The following is a 17,704-nucleotide window of genomic DNA, read 5'->3' as shown; positions in this document are numbered from 1 at the left end:
TTTACCTTACATTTGATATTAAGATTGTTTTATCTTCCTTAATTTTTTTAGGAATTAAAAAAAATAAATGGAAACTGTTAAACTAATATAAAACACAGTTTAATTTTTGCTTATGTTTGTCACCCAACTGAATTTTTATTCATATAAATTTGTACTAATGTGAATTTATATTTAGAAGTGACAATACCTAAAACAACTTCTTTTTCATATATTTAACTGTTTTTCTTTTTTTTTTAATAAATGTAAGATTTCACTTATTCTAGCTTTAAACTACTGTTCTTAAATTAAGGTAAGTAATAGTTATTACAGAAGTTTTATGGACTATCAGTGTTGTGTACACCTATCAAGTTACTGTGTACAGTAAATAACTTTGCACAGGACCAGATTTAATATAAAATGTTGGGGGGAAACATAATTTACCATATGTTCATTATAATTTTTTCTTAATCACATCAAAATATAGAAAAAAGGTCACAAAGTATCAAATCTAAAAAAAAATCAAATTAAATGCAAGTGATTTGTGTGTGTATATATATGTATATATATATATAATATATATATATAATATATATATATATATATTATATATATATATATACATAACGGTGCCATATTTTCACTGTTGTACCTGTTGCAAAGAAGAAGAAAAATGTCACATGACATGAGCTTTTTATCAAGTAACGATACTTCTTAAGTTACATTTGCACTAAAGCTTGAAGAAAAATCTGGCTACCAGTTTGATTCTGTTTACAAACTAACTGGGCGGCTGTGGCTGAGTGGTTAGAGCAGCCGTCCTCCAATGCAAGAATTGGGGGTTCGATTCCACCAACAGTCACATGTTGAAGTGTCCCTGGGCAAGACACTGAACCCCTCATTGCCTCCGTTGTGTGTCCCATCAGTGTATGAATGTGATAAAGCTCTGATTATTCTTCGCATAGATCTAGTAGAGTGCTGTATGAATGGGTAAATGAGGGCACAGATTGTAGTGTAAAGAGCTTTGAGTGTCTTGATAAAATAGAAAGGTGCTATATAAGTACAGTGCATTTACAAATCTGGTTAAACCATCAGAGGTTTTGATATAAAAGTCTTCCAGGGTTGCATGCAAGGAGCGCAGCGTAAGAAGAGATCACAGAAGTGAGCTGACTTCATTTGAAGGAAGCAGAACAGATGAACGTGCCCTTTGCTGTTGACCTCCTGCCTAATGACTGGGAAACTGCTGCCTTTTGACAGAAGCTGCAAAGAAACTGGTAAGAACAGAAAGTTCTGAGCAACACAGCTCCACTAATTAGAACAGCCATGCACTCTATTATTTGTGTGCTCCTTTATTATATTCTGTGTAATTTTCTCAGTCTAAATCTTCTTCTGGCATCTTCCTGCCCTTTTCATTAAATGTGTCCCTTCCATTGCTCTTGTTTTCCCCCTCTCTGTCTTCTGCCTGCCGAATGCTCATTTATTGTCTCTGGTTCTTTTATGTCCTCTCCTCTTCGTGCTCCTTTTTTATCATCTTTGCTGACATTTTCACTCCCGTGGCTTCAGAGACAAATGGACAGACTGCGAGTTGTGTTGCTCTTTGAATCTGCTTTCTGCCGAAACTAAAGCGTGATCAGAGACAGCTCATTAACAAGCCATTGTTCTCTTTTCTCTGCAGTGGATCAGCCACGGTCCTGACTGTTTCAGCTTCTCTTTCCTGGGTGGATAGAAAGAAATGTTGGCAGAAGAGTGTTACATTTGAACGAGAAAGATAGTTGTGTGAATGTTTATGAAGCATTCACACAATTGAGATCCATTTTCCTTCTGTACATTTTTCGGCTTCTTTCTCGTTCCACAATTTTTGTGCTATTTCAACAAATGATATATCAAAAGGTTCAGCTCGTTCAGCTCTTTGCTATGACTTTTGATATTGGTGCAACTTTAGCTTTTTGAAAGAGTTAGCCTTTTCTGCCACTTTCAATCTCATAGAAAATGAATTGAGCTCATTTTACATCCTTCATATCTTTAGATCTATTTACAACCTTTTACTGCTCCTTTCACATTTTGTTCTGGTTCACCTTTTTTCAGCTGCCTTGTGCAAATTTACACCTTTTATTTAACTACTTTCAGCTAATTTCAGCTGTTTATTCAGCTGTTTGTGCTCCTTTCAGGTTTTTCCTGCAATCTGCAATATGTGTGTGCTTCTTCTAAGCTTATTTCTACAAGTTTATTATTTTTCTGCCTTTTCAGCTACCATTTAGCCATTTTATGTTAATTTGAACTTTTTCAGCTAATTTCACATTATTTGAACTCTTTAAACTATATTCAGCCTAATTCAACAAAATATGTTCGCTCCCCTTCCTTCTTGTAATTCAAGCTTCTTTCTGTATTTTTTTAGCTACTTTTCAGCTGTTTTAAGCAAATTTCTACTTTTTTCAGATAATTTCCACTTCTTTTGTTCTTTTCTGCTTCTTTAAGCCTAATTGGGCAAACGTGTTCTTTCTGATTTTTTTTTGCTAATTTAACCCTTTCAGCTACCCTTTTAGCATTTTTAACTAATTTCTGCTAGATTTTTTTGTAGTAAATTCTGCTACATTCAGCGTAATTAATTTCTTTATGCTTCTTATGCTCCTTTCAGCCTATTTCTTCAGTTATTTATGCTACAATTTAGCTTTTTTGTGCTAATTTTAGCTTTTCAGCTAATTCCACATTTTTAGCTCATTTCAGTTCTTTCAGCTTCCTTCTGGTAGTTTAGGCTTTTTTCTGCCTTTTCAGCTACTTTTTAGATATTTCACCTAATTTCTTATTTTTTTGTATTAAGTTCTACTTATTTAAGCTAATTCAGCAATATGTGTTCCTTCTGCTTTCTTCTGGTAATTTAGGATTGTTCTCCCATTTCAGCTACATTTCAGCATGTTTTTCAGCTGTTTTTCAGCAAGTTCTTCTGCAATAATTCATTCACACAGCATTTTTGCGGGAAATGCAATTTCTCTAGTTTATTTTAGTTTCATACAGCAGAAAATACAAAATTCAAACATTAAGGATTTTAAGTTCCAAATTCTGGGAAAAACAATAATTTCAAGTAAAATACTGGTAACAAATGTTTTAGTTAAGGTTTTATATTTTATTTTATTTTATTTTATTTTATTAAACAAAACAGCTCACCAGTTTCTTCCTTAAACATACAGTGAAACAACCAGCACATGCTAAACAGCTCAAACTCCAAACATGACTGAGTTCCTTTGTGCTTCACTTTTTTTCTGGTATTTTTCTTTAATAATCCAACTTTAAACTTTCATGGAGCCACAGCAGCACAAACAGCCCATCCTAATAAATATTATTTTCAGTCATTTACGTGTACATTTAACAACGTTTGGAACATGCACACTTAAATTTACTGTTTGACCTATGACCAATGTCTCTCAGGGACATTTATTTGTTTTGAATCCCGACAAATTCCATCATCATATTCAAGCATTACAGCAGAGTAAGCCTAGTGAATTACAGATGAAAGTCTTACAACGTCTGATGCTTTATTGTGGAACAGAAAGTGACAAGAATATAGATTAAGCTCCTGGAATGACCTCCATTTAAACCCGGCTTTGTGCCTGTATTAACTCCGTAACTGTATTCACCTATATAGATAACATTCTGTTTTCTGTCACTAAACATTGGCTGAGCTTATATATTCTCATGGTGGTGGAAACTTTTAAAATGTTTGTTCTGGATGATATGTATATTTATTTCATGCTGGGTCTTCACATGATGTCCTGCTGATGCTGTGTTGACTCACTGACAACCTGAAACAAAAAGAATGTTAATTAATGTGAAGAAAAACTAAAACAAGTCTTATTATTTGCAAAATGTGACAATATAGTCATAATTTGTGCAGAAAGGACTCAGAGTAAAGTGCAATGCAGGCCAGTGAAGCAGTCCAACATTGCTCTTTTAAGTGTTTGTACACATTTTCTGCAAACTACAAGTGATCAGATGTAACAGACAATATATTAGTTAATATCAAATCAATTTGTGGTGTCATTTTATTATTATTATTATCAAGTGACATTATATTTGAAGACAACTGTAATGTTAGTTGGCTTGTAATGTGAGCAGATAATAAGAAGTTAGGTGGGGCATTTGAACCAGACTTACACACTGGGCACCCTGGCTCATGGAAAACTTCATCTAGAATATATGAAAATGATTTTTGTTGCAAAAGCATTGTCAAACCTTATAGATTATTTCACAGTATTTGTGTTATGATGGCTATGGGGCTAAAGTCTGCTAGTTTTGTATGTTTTCTTTTTTATTTGTTGGTGTGTAAATGAGCTCAAACCTCTCCATCACGAGTCTCAATGGTCTTGATGAGAACAGTTTTCTTGGAGTGAACCTCTGATGGGCGCTGGGACTCAGGACTGGTCTCTGTAAGGATGCAATAAACTCACATGTTAAGGTTTTCCTCAGTTACAGTGAGTTAATTCAGTTTGGAGACACTGATATCAGTTCAATATTGATCTGAAGAAGCTAACGGACCTGTAATTAACACAGCCAGTTTTCAAGTTGCTCATTGTGCAGACGTTATAAAGTGAACAGGGTTAAACATCTAATAGATAGTCACAAAACTTGCCCAGTTTATTAAATTATAAGGCAATCATTTGTATATTGAACATTTGCTGGCTTTCTGTACGTTACAATGCAAAGCTATCAAATGAAATAACTCTAACAAAAACTGAACACATATTCCAGAGATTTTGTTTCTACTGTTGAAACAATGATCTATTGTGGACGTTTTTTGCTTCTATAAAACAGACATTTATTGCACATTTAAACAGCCGACCTCTGTAAATGAAGAGGCCATGCTTTTGACTCATCAAACATCCCCACTCAGTGGGCAAAATGTGTCACTGCTCATGCCCTCCATGCAATTCCCCTTAAAATAGCATCAACCATATACAGTCACATGCTATAATTAGACTTTTTGATCCCTCCGATTGACTCTTCCGGAACGTGAAACAAATTGCTCAGGTATTTATGTGCAAAATAAGAAAGTGTACTATTCTTGGTACCTCTGAATCCAATGGAAGAGTAGGCAGACTGGACAGGCAATGTGATCCTGCAGGGAGAATCAAACCCAAGACAAAACATTAAAAGTTTATCTTACATCAAGCCAAAAAAAAAAAAACCCAAAAAACTCATGTAAAATTAAAATATCTTCAGTCATATAAGCAATGCAAGCACAAACCTGCTCTCCTCTCCCTCCAGCAGCTTGCGGTAGGTGGCAATTTCAATGTCGAGGGCCATCTTCACATTGAGTAGGTCCTGGTACTCCCTCAGATGGCGAGCCATGTCATCCTTGAGATCAAATGTATTGTTTAAAATAAGCATTTATCCAAGAACATGACACAGTAACCAAAAATACTGGTTATATAAAATTAGTTGATCAAACTTGTATTAATTTCTAAAGTCACAAACTCTAAATCTGTGATCTGCAGCCTTTTTTTGGGTTGTATACTGTAAAGCTTATTACCTTCATCTTAGCAATGTCTTCCTCCAGCCGTGCAATGGTATCCTGGTGACCAGCAGCATCATGGCCCATGCGTTCCTCCATTTCTCTCATCTGGCGCATCAGAGACTCGTTCTGCAAGGACAGAGATGAGGATGAAACGGTGCCACTGGCTCAGAACTGAACAACAGAATTAGGAGAAAGGAGTGTGCACGATATACTGACCGTGCCCTTCAGAGAGTCGATCTCACAGGTGTAGGACTGGATTTGGTGTCTGTACTCGATGCTCTCCTGCTTGGCCTGGCGAAGAGCATCGTTGTTCTTGTTCACTGCTTGGTTCAGATCAGACACCTGAGGAGACAATAGGTGAGGGGGGGTTAACCCAGCTGGATAAATCTGACATGAGCTCACATATACAGTAAGTGTGCTCTGACTTTACCTTAGACTTGTACCACTCTTCAGCTTCTGCAATGTTTTTTGCAGCGATGGCTTCGTACTGCGTGCGGATGTCCCTCAGAGCAGCAGTCAGGTCGGGCTTGGACATGTCCATCTGGATCTGGATCTGTGTTTCCTGCATCTGGTTCTGCAGCTCTCGTACCTCCTGCAAGGCAACCGGAGGAAGACGAGATTCATGTCAACCAAACGGGAGTTTGGCAAAATAAAAGATCGGGGAATTAGAAAGAACGACTAGATTTGTAGAAGTTTAACGTGCTTAAAGGAAATGCCAAAGTTGTCATTTTAGACACAACTGGTTGCACTCAGCTGTCGACTGGTTCACTCAAAAGTTTAAAATAGCTTTGCATCTGCTCTAACTCGTGTACACACCCACACACACTCTTCCTGTATCGCACAACAGCTGCCATGCTTTTTCAACCAATCAGCAGTTCAGCATTTCTGAAAGGTCGAAGTTGAGACAAACAGACAAGAAGACGTGACGAACCTTCAGCTGTGCTGACAGGGGGTCACAAATGTTTGATATTAGTGTCCATAAGTGATGTTTTTCTGTGCGTACATGGATTTCTCTTTGTAAAAACCTACTCAGTTTTCTGCGCATAGATTAAAACATAAATACTATAATTTAAAATGAACAGTGTTTGACTTTGAGACACTTGATCTCTTTAACAGCTGCATGTTTATAGGGACTGATCTAATATTACAGAGCTGTGTGTCATCCTATACAAATCTGATAAATAACATAGTAAACACCATAGAGACTTATAAACATGTCAATATAACAGTGTAGGATGTTCTTTGACAGAAATACCGACCTCTTCGTGGATCTTCTTGAGGAAGGCAATCTCCTCCTGCAAGCTCTCAATGCGTCTCTCCAGATCCAGCCTGGCCAGAGTCGCATTGTCAACATCCTGGAAACAACAGCAGCAACCCCCCGTGAAAAATATGATGTTAATTAAAAGTAAACTGGAAGCAAAAATTGCAATGATAACAAATATGTAACATGCAAACAAAGAAAACTGACTGAAAAAAACTATAATTTTATGAAATTTTAATACGTACAGCTCTGAAAACAGATAGGTTGTTCTCGGCTTCTTCTTTCTGGTGAATCTCGTCCTGCAGTCTGTGGAAAAATCAGAACAAAAGAATATAATGAACCATAATATACTGTTTCAGACTAATATCTCTTTTAAAGCTCCATGTGCATTTAAAATGAGGACTGAACAGAGACGAACTGAATTCTGTTGAAATTCCACTTAACTACACACAGCTCCACAGCTGCTCTATCAGCCCTGCAGGTGTGGTGCAGCTGCTGTCACTCTGTGTGAGGGGTAAAATTAAGTAAGGAGCAGAGGCTTCCCTTGACTGTAGCTGTTTCCAAATTTAGCATTTTACTGAGGCACTTTCAACAAACAGAATATAAATTCACCTCTTCGGACACATTTGCAGGCAACACAGATGTTAAATGTGTACAACTGGTCATTTTTGAAGGATTAAAGCAAGTTTGTTCCATAAAACAGCCTGTGTGTATTTTAATGCACTGTGGCTGAGCAGACAGGAGGTTTGTGTGGATTTTGATCTCAGCGGGTGCAGAAAGTGCTCTGGCACAGTTCACTAGCAGCTTCAAGCAGCTGCTCGACGAGAGCTGATAAACAGAGTGAAGAGTTGCAGTTTGTGTGTGTGTTTGTGCGAAGTGGAACTGATAGTGTGTTGCAGTGGGTTTTCAATACACACGTTAATGTGAGTGATAGTGATAGTGCACACGGTGGCTTTATAGAATTATCCCAGATTTACAGAACTGACCTTGCAGATACAAATATACACCACTTGTCCGTTTTCTCTCAGCTGTGGACATCTTAGTGGCATTTAGATTTTTTTTTAATTTTTTTAATCCTACTCCCTCGATCAACTTTCCAAGGCCAAAAAATGTGATTTTCCATCTGTCAACTCCTTTTACTGTCTGACTGCTTCCTGTCTGGCTTAAACTTTATCTGTTTGTCTGTCTAAACCTCACGCCTATCAGTCTGCAAACATCTTGCTTGCACTCTTTTTATCTTATTTTATGTCTCTTGTGAACAAGAAGCTGTGGACTGTAAATGTAACACATCTGTCCTCAGATCCCTTATGAGTTACCAAGTGTTCGAATTTTCCTATAAAAAAAAAGAAAAGAAAAGAAACAAGGGGAAAATGCTGGTTCTACTTGTCTGTTTTTCATATATGCAAACGTTGCCTTCCAAAAACATCTTTGTGTCATGATGTAGTTTTCTTTCTGGGTTGTGACTCATCAAGAGGTCATAGGGTAAAGTTTTGGGATTACATGACTAGATCCCATACAAAAAATAACCCCTTTCTGAGGCTTTTCCAAACTGTTCAAACGAATTAAATTAAATAAAAAGGGTTATATTTAAAAGGGTTACAAGCTACAGATCCAAATGTATTTACTCCTTCCACAGATTATGTACATTTTTATTTCTCTGTGTTTTCATCTTACCTGATCTTGAGTTTCTGCAGATCATCGGCCAGGTTGTCTCTGTCCACCTCCACTCTGGCACGCTGGTTGGTGAGGGCCTCAATCTGCCTCCTCAGTTCTCTCATCTCCTCTTCGTATAGCTCCCCCACACGGCCAGGCCCCTCGCGGCCCCTCAGCTTCTCGAGCTCCACGGTCAGCGCCGCATTCTGCTGCTCCAGGAAGCGCACTTTCTCAATGTAGCTGGCGAAGCGGTCGTTGAGATGCTGAAGCTCGGCCTTCTCATTGGTCCTTGTGTTGAGGAAGTCTTGGTTCATGGCATCGGCGAGGTTAAAGTCAAGCTTCTCGCCGGTGTAGGTGCGCAGTGCCGTGGATGAGCCGAACCCTGCTCCAGCAGCACCAGCCGACACCCTGGAGCTAGAATAGGAGGGGAAACCGGTGCTCTTGACCTCGTAGACTCTAGAAGACATCTGGCTGGAAGAGGAGCCACGGCCTCCTCCCATGGAGGAGAACAGGGCTGACATCGGTGATGAAGCAACACCTGTGCCAAAGGTGCGGCGATATGAGGAGGCCGACTGGGCCGAGGAGGAGTAGGACTTGCTCATGGCTGGTTGACCGCTCGGTTGGCTTGGAGGTTTGAAGGAACTGCTGTCGGGGCTGAGACCCAACTGTTTCACGGAGGGAAATTTTAATGGAGACACCAGGCACTGAGAGCAACTATTTGTAGCCCATCCACACCCATTCCTGCCCCCAACCCCTCCTCTGTGTCACCCATCTGGCTCCATTCACCCTCTGCTCCTACACACACCACCCCACCGCCCCATCATGCTGCAGTCACTTCCAGTTATTGATCTTTTTGACAGCAGTTTCAATCAAACTGGAAGATTTCCACATCTATTATATATATTTTAATGCCTCACATTTATCTGATCGTCATAAAACTGTCATAAAGAATTTTGGGTAAAATGTGGGTGTTAATATTCTGTTTTAGTCCTGCATTATTAACAGATTATTGTCTTAATAAATCATTTTAATTTTTACATCAGTTTGTTGTTGTGATTTATTGTGCAATTAACAAATAACCTGTTGTTATTGACACAATTTGATTTAAATTTCACAAATAATGCTTTGTGTAAGCAGTTACTTTAAGGTAAAAACAGCGATTTGACTCCTTCTGGTTTTAGGGAATGTTTCCAAGCATGTGAAACATGCCTTTCAACGTTTATCTTTAAACCCATCCCTCTGCCTCTCGCCTGTTGCGACCCTGAATTCAGCTGTTGACGGGTTCGGGTTTCAGCTGCTGGGGAAGACGTTCCATGTCTACAACTGTCTCGATGATTGCAGGAGTGAGAAAAAGGCTGAGTCATTCCACGAGTTTATCATAGGAAGGTGTTGCAAACTATACATAGACTCTTTATTAAATTAATTTAACCTGCGAGGGACTAAAATGTACCACATTTTATTTGAATCTTTAAAAAAAAAAGTTAAGTTTTAGCTGTCTTATGCCTTAAAACAACATGAATACCTAAATATACATGATTTATATACTGCATTTTTTGGACTATAAGGCGCACTGAATTATAAGGCGCATTAAGCAAAACTAAAGCATTTTGACAGATTTTTTTAGCGCCATGTAAAATATAAAATTGGCGACATAAAATCTACGTAAAATCTACATAAAATTGTTTCTAGGTCACTTAGCACAATCAGAATTAATACATAAGGTGCACCGGATTATAAGGCTCTCTGTTGATTTTTGAGAAAAATTAAGGATTTTAAGTGCGCCTTATAGTCCAAAAAATACGGTACAGCGTTATCGTAATATATAAAGCATATACATGTTTATTATAAAACTAGAGCCTCTACATATAAACGTAGGCTTAAAACAGACTGTTCTGATAAGACGTTCTTTAACCAACATCTTTTCAAGTTATTTCTTCTTTCAGGTATCTTAGGAGAAACTGAGACTGCATGACAGACTAAAACATTTTACATTTTACAGTTAACTAAACTGAGCAAAAGGGATACAACTTAACTGGGTGGATTTAGTGTTTAAGCGTTTAGCGTATTCTTAGTTCATTTCTTAGATCTTATTACTATTTTGCTTACAATTTATACTTTTGTTGGATGTAACTGGGACCCTGTGTACATAATTTCTTTCCACCACATGTACCACATGCGATGCGAATGACATATAAAGAAGCATTGACCTTGACCTTGATTTAGTGAGAAGTTTATTGCATTTTTCTAGTTTAAAGTAAAAACAAAAAGTTGCACAATGACAGATTTTCTGACTCTTTTCAAAGCTTTATGTACATAATATCATATTAAAAATTCTAAAGCTTTGACAATTTCCTAATATTTGCTTGGCAAAGTAACACTTTTTCTTAATGTTTAGTTAAATTCAGTTTTATTTACTGTCTGTAACATATATTTGTGTAAATAAATCAACTATATTACTTGAGTCTGTAACACCAGATGACTTCTGTTAAAGTTGTTTACTGTATGTTGCAGAAGAAGTAAAGCAGTTTGACTGATGTAGCTGCTGCCCTGAAGGTCACACACACGGAGCATTTGAGATCCATAAATGTTTCTAATGGAAGTCTCACACACTCAAAAGGTGTGTGTGACCTTTACTGTAGACCTTTATGTGTGTGTGGTCAAATGCATTGCTGGAGTATTTTGCCAAACTGAATGTAAGTTACATGTAAGGTTGCATGACTCAAATTGTTTTAGCATGTTGTAATAATTTTAAAAAAACAATGTATATACATGAAGAAATTTTAGCACACACAACTTCCTCTGTGACTTTACAGCACTGCATAGCAAAGGCTCACAAAGCTGCTATCAGTGCCGCATGGAAAATTACTAATTATATTTTAGCAAATGTCACTGAGGACTACGTGTTCTGGATAACAAGAGAATAATATTTTTATAATGAATAATACAGTTGGAGACATTCTTGTGAACTGTGGCTCGTGTTTGACCTTTGGTCAGCAACAAGTAACTAAACGGAAAATAAATATATAAATGAATAAATAAAAGTCTTCAGGAAGGCAGTGTTTGTGTCACCAGCAGTATATTAGTACAAACATGTAAGCTGATAATCTATTAAACAGCTGTAGCTGAAACTTATGAGGCTACTTGTTCCTGCCGAGGGTCACGTCTACAGCTTTGTGTTTTTGTGTCGTAAACACTGACGAGTCTAAACGAAATTAGCATTCTTTGAAGGAATGAACATTGTCTGCAGCCTTGCATGCTAAAGTTTTGAACATATATCTTGCGTGATCTGTTAATGCTCAAAGTATGGGATGTGGGTGACTCTCAGCTTGCACCAAACCAAACTTTAGATCAATTTCTATAAAATCAACTGTGTTATAGTCATTTTTTTTTTTTTTTTTTTTTTGGTAGGATCAATGAGCTGTGACGTCCATCTTGGAGCAGATTGTTTCCAAAAGTTAATCAGTTGTAGATCTACATTCATTAATTACTTTATGAGGGTTTCATTAAAATCCATCCAGTTATCAATAGAATATTTTGGTATCAGACAGAAGTAAAAAGCACACAAAGGCAATGGGTGATCAAAAGTTCGAGCGCCACCTGTCAGTAACAACACTCTCCGCAGAATCAGCTGGAATTATTCATTCATTTATTTAATCCTTTATTTTACCAGGAAGAAATCTATTGCGATTATTAATCTCTTTTACAAGAATGTCCTGGGAAATGAGTAAGTATTTTAATTCAAATTGGCACGTAAACTAACTTCCACTGGCTTTAAATAAGAAACGTGGTGTTAATGACTCTGTGTGTATATATATGGGTTTAAATGGTGGATGGGTCATTGTGTGTGGTCATGCACATATTTGTGCTTCACAAAGCAGCCTGCATGTCAGCTGCTTGTGGAGTCAGCCCTATTTTTAGAGTTCCCGTTTGGCTGTTTGGCCTCTGTCCCGTAAGGACACCAGACTGAAGATAGAGTCCCACACGCTGATTTATGGCAAAAAGTATGTGTCAACTGCTTAAACAAAAAAATGGATGGGCTCATAGAATCAAATTCAAAAGATTTGAGCTCATTCAAAACACAAATCAATCAACATCGAGTACTTTTTATAGTGGCAAAGAGCAAATTAACAAAGCATTTCACATTTTTCAAAAAGTTTCAAAGCTGAAAATCTACAAAACATTTACTACACAACAAAGCATTAAGCTCTCACCTCTGTTTTGAGCTTTTCTCGTATGTTACAAAGAACAAATTTGTCGATAAAATGACCAGTTAGTGAGCCGTGCTAACCGTTAGCAGCTAACAGTTAACAATGAAGAATGAAACATCTCAGAAGAAAAAAAAAAAAAAAGAAACCATCCAGATGAAACCTTGTTGGATTTCTACCTGCATTATTATTGAGCATGAACTTTGGTGTTTTGAACCACTTTGGCATGTCTCAGAGGAGTTGACGGGGGAGAGGGCAGGCCATGGAGGCCATCTTATCACCAGCAAACTTTTTTTTTTCCACTGAGTATACAGTTTGTGGGAATCAGTTTGTTTGGTATCTTCTCAGATTGAAGAAGGATGAAACGTCTCAGCAAAAAAAGAAAGACAGAAGCCATCCAGATGACCTGACTGAACATTGTTGAACAATATTCACTTTCAAACAGGTTTGTTGAATTGGTTGCTATGAAAGTGCCATTATAATGTTAAAGGCATAATTTCCTTAATGTGTTCATTTCTTGACATTTCTTTTATTTAAAAATATTAAGGTTGTAAGCTGCTGTAGTGTCAAAAAATCTCTATTGCTTATTTTTGTGGCTGAGAATAAAATATGACGGCTATGTCAAATGTTATAGCTCATCCAGTGATGCACATTATATTAATTGTCATAAAGGGAAAATTAATTACAGCTATTACACACTGTTCAGAAGAAATCTCCAATTTCAATTTACCTCCAGAGCATCATCTCTAAGGAAGTGTCTCAAAACATGGAATACATTTGCTTGGAAATTGAATTTAGCATTTGTGGCCTGAAAAGGTTGAACTGACATCTTTACATGTAATAATTTAAGTTTCATATATGTAAAGGACATTTGCATCATTTTAAGCTATACATTCTATCTCGTAAATATTAGCATAGCCGCATGTAAAACGTTGAATACTGTAAAAAAAAAAAAGAAGAATTAAGTATGGAACATATTGAAAGCACATCTCCATATTTTGCGATCTTTCAAAAACCACTACTTTGTTTGGATTATTTCCAAATAAACAAATTAATTAATTTTACATTTAAAACAGATTGGCCCTGGAAAAACTCTACTTTAATACAGTACAGCCCTACAGAAACTCACTGACCTACATAAGGTAAAGTCAGTGAACAAAGCCAGGCAGATTCTGGCAGATCCTGATCATCCAATCCATGGTGAGTTCAGGTTGCTTCCATCTGGACGCAGGTGTCTGCCCAGATGTAGAACGAACAGACTGAAAAACTCATTCATCCCTGTAGCGATCAGGCTTCTCAACAAATGTCTTGTCTCGTATGAATGTTTTGTGTGACTACTGACTGTGAAAGAAATTGCCCTTTGGGGATAATAAAGATTATTGAAAATTAAAATGAAAAAATATCCATACTGTCACATTAGAATGAATTCTCTTTGTTATTTTATAATATGATCTTTGTGTCAGTGTGTGTGCATGAAGGGGTGGGGTCACCACCAGAGATTAAAATGAATCTGATACTCAAATGTTGTTACTTAACTATGTTAACAGTTGATATGAGCTCAACAAACATCCTGGTGGTTTCCCATTGAATACGCCATCTGATCAGGACAGAAAGTGAACCAGCCATGAGTTGCCTAACAACCCCAGACTCTAAACTAAAACATCCTCAAGCACCGCCCAGAAAAGGCACTCTTAAATTAGATCTTAAGTCTCAAAATTACCGGGAAAGCATTTATCACGTAGCGTCAGAATGTCAATATTCATCTTGAATCCACACAGTGAATCTGTAGTTTGAATCGGATCCAATATTGTAAATTTGTATTTAAGAATAATAACAAATTTCAAAGTTGGATAAGTTAAAATATGAGGAAAAAGTTGGCTTTTTATCTTTACTCAAAAAGAGCGTGTGTGTGGTTGAAACCTGATCCATGAGGTAGTCCATGACAACAAACCCCCAACATAAAGTCAGACTCAAACAGAACTATCTTCGGCAACGGCTCCCCATGCCACCACCCCCTCCCTCAAACCATTCCTCCCTCCCAGCTCTAATTGAGTCAGTCTGGGAACACATGTGGACATGAACGTTATTGTGACAGCTCCTCAGATGAACTGTGGCAAATTCTCTGGCTGCAGGATCCTGGTGTTGTCAGAAGTCATGTATGGCAAATAACAAGATGATAAACTGTTTTAGATTATTTTTTCCCCTCAACAATGGGAATAACAAAACTGTTTGGATTATTTTGGACTTATTTTTTAATTCTTGCTACTTCAAGTTGACTAAACCAAAGCCCTTCTTTCAGTGGGTGGTGTAAACTTTTACAACGAAGGTGAAAAATAGCATGAAAGAAATTAACAGTTTAGATTACACCTATAGGTGAGGTGGGGTTAGCAAATGCAAAAGTCACGTTGCTTAGCAACAGGCCCAACATGCATACACACATGCCAAAGAGTTGAGCGGCTGCAGACGAGTGACCCCAGGACTAAAAGGAGAAAAGATCAAAGGAGACAGTTTGTGCCCTTCCACAGTTGTGATTGCATGCAAGCGTGTAACACACACACACACACACACACACACAAATCTGAACAACCTTTTAGACATGGTTTATGATTAGGAAAACCTGTCAGATTTATTCCAGCACTATTTTAGGAACGATATCAGACACCAGCAGCGCCGCAATGTGCCTGAAATAGAGATCAGCAGAGGGGTTTTGTTTCAGAAGTCTCACTACAATAGACAGAACGTTGCTTTCTTTTTGTATCAGTACCTAAACGGACCCAGACATCCATCAGTACAGCTTGGACAAGCTATTTAACACAAATAAGAGCTTGCAAATACAAGTACAAGTACTAGTATAATGCTATTAAAATGTACTGACCAAACTGCTGCAAAACTGTGACAAACATTTATTTATAGCAATGCGAGGATTATTATGATTCTATGTAAATTTCTTAGCTTTTTTAAATTTGTATTGATAGAACATTGTGTTGGTGTTTTGCATTCAAACTGTGCCTCTTGCTCAAACCATTTATGCCATTACTAATGTACTGTAAAAAAAATCAAAGGTGATATATCAGCTTCAGCAATGTTTTTATTGAAATGAAAAGTCTTCCCAGTTAAAGGTTAGAGGGCAGACATTATAATACAGTGTTTTAGTGATGAAGTATGTATGTGTCAATGGATGGATGGATGGATGGATGGTTGGATGAATGGATGGATGGATGTTAAAAAATGGGAGAATGTATGGAGTTTATCTTTAATAAATTCATATAGTTAGTGATATTTTAATAACAAAACTGTGATTTGTAGGATGTCATTATGTTGACAGAAGATTTATGTAAGCTGCCACAATTTTAAGAATTTCAACTTAAAAACTAAAACTCCACTTAGTCCATGTTAAAGCATCCCCGTTTTGTTTTTATTCCCATCCTGACTTTTTTTTTTATTTATTTTGTATGCAATTACTGCTGGTTGACATGAGCACCCATTTGTCAGAACAGTAGATGTGTACACTCTCATTGAGCTGAAGCATCTTTTGTATTTGCTAAATTTGCACCATGGGCTTCAAGTCTAGGTGCACTTGTACTTAGCTGTAGCCTCTTCGGTGTAAGGCCTTGGTTCTCAAACTATTGCACTCTATTGGCAATTAAAAACATGTTGGTATTAACTATTTGCAATCTAAGTAGCAAGTTAATTAACCATCATATGCTAGAATGTGATGTAAGCCTAAAAACTAGACAGACAAAAAGATGAGTGTGCAGGCTGCAGCAGATGGTGTGCTGAAAGCATCACCTGTGAAGTCTCTACAGGACCTGCGAGCAACCGCAGGTGCAAACACTGATGCAGTTTGATTCAGGTTATCTCAAACTTGCATGCAGTTGCTATGTGGCAAAGGAGGAGATTAAAGTTTGTTGATCTCAGCACCTAAAGAATGGAACCATCATATCTTAGTTAACCAGGATTAGAGGTGGAGGATTAAGATAAGATAAGATAAAACTTTATTGTCCACCAAGGTGGAATTTTTCCTTCAGCTCTCCAAACATAAAATAAAACACATCCGTACAATCAAAATAACAACAATTTGTGCAAAGAATAAAACATTTTGCATACCACCGGTAGATGTTATCATTTGGTGTGGTTAATAATGGTTATTGCACTCGGAATAAACAACTTCTTATAGACGTTCTTTGTTGCCAGAGGAACCCTGTAATGCCTTTCTGAGCTCAGAGGTTCAAACTGACGAAAAACAGGATGGATGCTATCTGCTAAATTATTCCTTGCCGTCTCCCTTGTTCTTTCTTCTTCTGATTAGTGAGGTTTAATGTGTCACATGCAAACAGACTTCTAAACTTGCAATGCTGTTTTTTTTTTGTTTGTTTGTTTTTTCAAAGCTTGTGCCATTATGGTGATAGTGGGACAGCTTAGTGTCCTCTGAGGTGGAGCTCATAAGAAAATTTGGGAACCACTAAAGCAGGACGAGACAAACTGTTGGTCTTCTCTGACACATGAGGGCGCAAGAGGACAGCAACAAGACATGCACTTCCTCTGTATTTGTGAAGCTTGTGTCTAATTATGGCCTCCATTAGTTTTAATCCTTTACTCCACAAAGTGACTTTGGAGGATTTTTTTTTAAATATTTTATTTCTCCTGGAAAACAAATATTTTGTGGCATAGCCTATATTTATTAAAATATTAATTGGACCTACTTTAGTCCAGCTCTGCGTGACTTTATAATCACTCCAAATTGGAGCTTTATTAAAGCAAACATGACAGACGCCCGCGCTCACATGCACTGTTTGATGCAGCGGGATGAAGCCCGTTCCACGTGTTCCTGTGCGTGCACGCAGCATTATACGCGCGTATGACGTTAAGGGACGGGAGGAACATGAATACACTGTCCTCCCCCCCCCTTCACCCCCCCTTGTTTTGATGACGTCGCTGCAGGTTGCTGAGAGCTCCCTGTCCCTCCTCTCCTCCGCCTCCCTGCCCATCGGGGAGGATTTCATTTCATTTTCCACATCACTCTGTTTGTCTTTTTTTTTTTTTTTTACTCCTCCCCTCCTTGAGCTGTCGACATCACGGCTCCGTTTGAAAATTATGGAGATT

At 37.6% G+C, this 17,704-nt stretch overlaps 1 protein-coding gene across 1 annotated transcript; it reads right to left on the bottom strand.

The window, feature by feature from the left end:
• Window positions 1-3,079: 3,079 nt before the first annotated feature.
• On the bottom strand, window positions 3,080-9,091 carry desma (desmin a). Its single transcript, XM_037686911.1, has 10 exons — window positions 8,418-9,091; window positions 6,989-7,049; window positions 6,742-6,837; window positions 5,913-6,074; window positions 5,699-5,824; window positions 5,498-5,608; window positions 5,213-5,322; window positions 5,037-5,083; window positions 4,307-4,392; window positions 3,080-3,770 (listed from the first exon to the last, which is right to left on the bottom strand). The coding sequence occupies exons 1-10, from the start codon at window positions 8,996-8,998 to the stop codon at window positions 3,729-3,731; spliced, it is 1,422 nt and encodes a 473-aa protein (XP_037542839.1). The 5' UTR covers window positions 8,999-9,091; the 3' UTR covers window positions 3,080-3,728.
• Window positions 9,092-17,704: the final 8,613 nt, after the last annotated feature.

This window comes from Nematolebias whitei, chromosome 13, assembly GCF_014905685.2.
Source record: "Nematolebias whitei isolate Nwh7 chromosome 13, NemWhi1, whole genome shotgun sequence".
NCBI lineage: Eukaryota > Metazoa > Chordata > Actinopteri > Cyprinodontiformes > Rivulidae > Nematolebias > Nematolebias whitei.
This window is presented reverse-complemented; position numbering and strand designations above follow the sequence as displayed.

What these genes read in the sequence shown, in the direction of transcription:
- desma (XM_037686911.1), bottom strand. Translation starts at nt 8,998, where the DNA reads ATGAGCAAGTCCTACTCCTCCTCGGCCCAGTCGGCCTCCTCATATCGC. An exon ending in TCGACTCTCTGAAGGGCACG is followed by an intron (nt 5,609 to 5,698) that starts GTCAGTATATCG and finishes CTGTCCTTGCAG; the next exon opens with AACGAGTCTCTGATGCGCCA. An exon ending in CTGGAGGGAGAGGAGAGCAG is followed by an intron (nt 5,084 to 5,212) that starts GTTTGTGCTTGC and finishes TTCTCCCTGCAG; the next exon opens with GATCACATTGCCTGTCCAGT.